At 61.1% G+C, this 2,301-nt stretch overlaps 1 protein-coding gene across 1 annotated transcript in view; it reads left to right on the top strand.

Annotated features, from left to right (window-relative positions):
- Positions 1 to 2,301, top strand: part of EGFR (epidermal growth factor receptor) — a 105,316-nt gene that overhangs the window by 94,825 nt on the left and 8,190 nt on the right. Inside the window, 3 exon segments of the mRNA XM_014530349.1 lie at positions 1 to 43; positions 1,131 to 1,253; positions 1,885 to 1,983. Of these exon segments, the coding sequence (XP_014385835.1) occupies positions 1 to 43; positions 1,131 to 1,253; positions 1,885 to 1,983 (265 nt within the window).

Raw genomic sequence — 2,301 nt, 5'->3', positions numbered from 1 at the left:
CGTCCGCAAGCGCACGCTGCGCCGGCTGCTGCAGGAGAGGGAGGTGAGAGCGCCCCTGCGCCGCCCCAGCCCCTGGGGACACCCACACACACACACACAGGGGAGAGGGCAGGGCCCTTCTGCGTGGGCCTCTGAGACTGTGTTTAAGGATGTCACTGCGTCATTGCGCTTCCTTCCCGGTGATGGCAAAGCCGGGAAGCGTGTGAACGCCCAGTGACCATTAGCTACACGGGGGGCATCTACCCAGGGAAGCACACGTGTTTCTGGGTAAGTGCACGGCACAGTGACAGCTGCCTGGGGGCTGCTTAAAGGACAGGACCTGGGGCCCCGGCCGGGTTGGCTCAGCGGATGGAGCGTCGGCCTGCGCACTGAAGGGTCCCAGGTTCGATCCCGGTCAAGGGCACGCACCTCGGTTGCAGGCTGATTCCCGGCCCCGGTGGGGCACATGTGGGAAGCAACCAATATATCCACATTTCTCTCTGTGTATCTCTCCTCCTCCCTTCCACCCTCTCTGAAAATCAATGGAAAAATATCCTTGGATGATATTTTTTAAATATAGATTTTTTTAGAACAGAGGACAGTACGTGTGTAATGTGCAGGAGCCAGCCTTTGAGCGGTGCCTGCTGAGTCCTAGGGAGGCCCCGTGGGCGGGGAGAGGGAACTGGAAGGTGCCCCTGTCCACGCCTGTCCCTCTCCGAGCTCTGCTTCCCACAGTGTGTTCCCGGCACTGCCATTCCCCAGGACAGTCCGAGCCCGGCATCTGTGCCCAGAGAGTCGGAAGCCGGAGTCCCCGGGAGGAGTCCCCAGGGCAGCTGGTGGCATCCTGGCACTTGGGTGTCAGAGGGTTCAGCAGGCGACCAAAATGACCGCCCCCCCATAAAAAGCTTCCTCACCCACACTTCCCCGGTCAACTAAAGGCCCTGGAAACAGAACTGGAAGTTACATTTGTTGAACTGGACCGGTTCCGGTCAGGGATGCCCGTGTCTTCACGAAGTCCCTCAGAGCAGGTGGCCGTGGGGCCTGAGCGAGCCGGCAGGTTCTGTGCTGAGGCAGGACCAGGCCCGGTCCACGGGGGGCGTGGAGGCTGACCAGCATCCCCGTCACTCATCGCTCACCCTCGTCTCCCACAGCTCGTGGAGCCCCTGACCCCCAGCGGGGAGGCGCCCAACCAGGCCCTCCTGAGGATCCTAAAGGAGACCGAGTTCAAAAAGATCAAGGTGCTGGGCTCCGGCGCGTTCGGCACCGTGTACAAGGTGAGACGCCAGACACGGCACAGACGCTCCGGGGGCTCGGGCTGGCGGCCCCGCGCCTTCCGGGGGAGCGAAGCCAGAGTCCTCGGCTGTCGTCTGTGTATGTCATTTATTCCTTGTATTGCTGAGGGTTTGGGAAATTCCAACGTTTTTCCCAAGTTGTCGAGGGGAAATCTTTTATAATCACGGCGCCGAATAAGTGGTCCCGTGAGACGTGTCCACAGACGCATTTTATAGAAGTTGGCATTGACCCTAGAGGTCAGCTTCCAAGCCAGGCCCCGGTCCGAGCAGCCTCCTCTCCATCGTCTGTCTCTAGTCCTCTTTGCGTGAAGCCTGCTCTCGGTTAGGCCTGGACCGGGTGCCTTAGAGCTGTGGGAGCAACGGTGCACTCTGACTGTGTCATGGGCGCGAATGTAGGGTGTTTATCCGACGACTCTGATCCGTGGACCGTGATCGCCAAAGAGCCGCTGAGACTTGGGGACTCCCGGCGCCGGTGGCCTTGCCGTGCAGGGCTGAGCTCCTTGTCCCTGGCCCTTCCGGACGGCGTCACTCCTGAAGCCCCACGTGGCGTGTGTAAGGCCTGCCGGCTCATGCCTGCCCTCTCTCTCTCTCTCTCTCTCTCTCTCTCTCGCAGGGGCTCTGGATCCCGGAGGGCGAGAAGGTTAAAATCCCCGTGGCCATCAAGGAATTGCGGGAAGCCACGTCTCCGAAGGCCAACAAGGAAATCCTCGACGTGAGTCTGTCCTCTCGCTGCCACGGGCCTGGCGGTCAGGGGCCACCTTTCTCGGGGCGGGCAGCACGCTGGCGTGGGACACTCTCTTCATCTCCACATTCGAAGGGTCACTTTCCGTGTCTCCTTCCTTCTGCCTCTCGTTGGCGTGCGTCCCTCTCAGGCCTTCTCCTGAGAGGAGGGGAGGACTCAGCTCCGCCATTCTCTCCTCTCCCTCCAAGGGTGGGCCTCACTCTCGCGAGGTTTATACGCGGTCACCCCTGGTGGACTCGGGGGTAGGGATGATGCCCAGCACCCTGTCGATGAAGAAATAGAGGCCCA

The sequence above is a fragment of the Myotis brandtii genome, unplaced genomic scaffold (assembly GCF_000412655.1).
Source record: "Myotis brandtii unplaced genomic scaffold, ASM41265v1 scaffold1173, whole genome shotgun sequence".
NCBI classification, from domain to species: Eukaryota; Metazoa; Chordata; class Mammalia; order Chiroptera; family Vespertilionidae; genus Myotis; species Myotis brandtii.
Note: the sequence above shows the minus strand (reverse complement) of the source record. Positions and strands in the feature narration are given on the sequence as shown.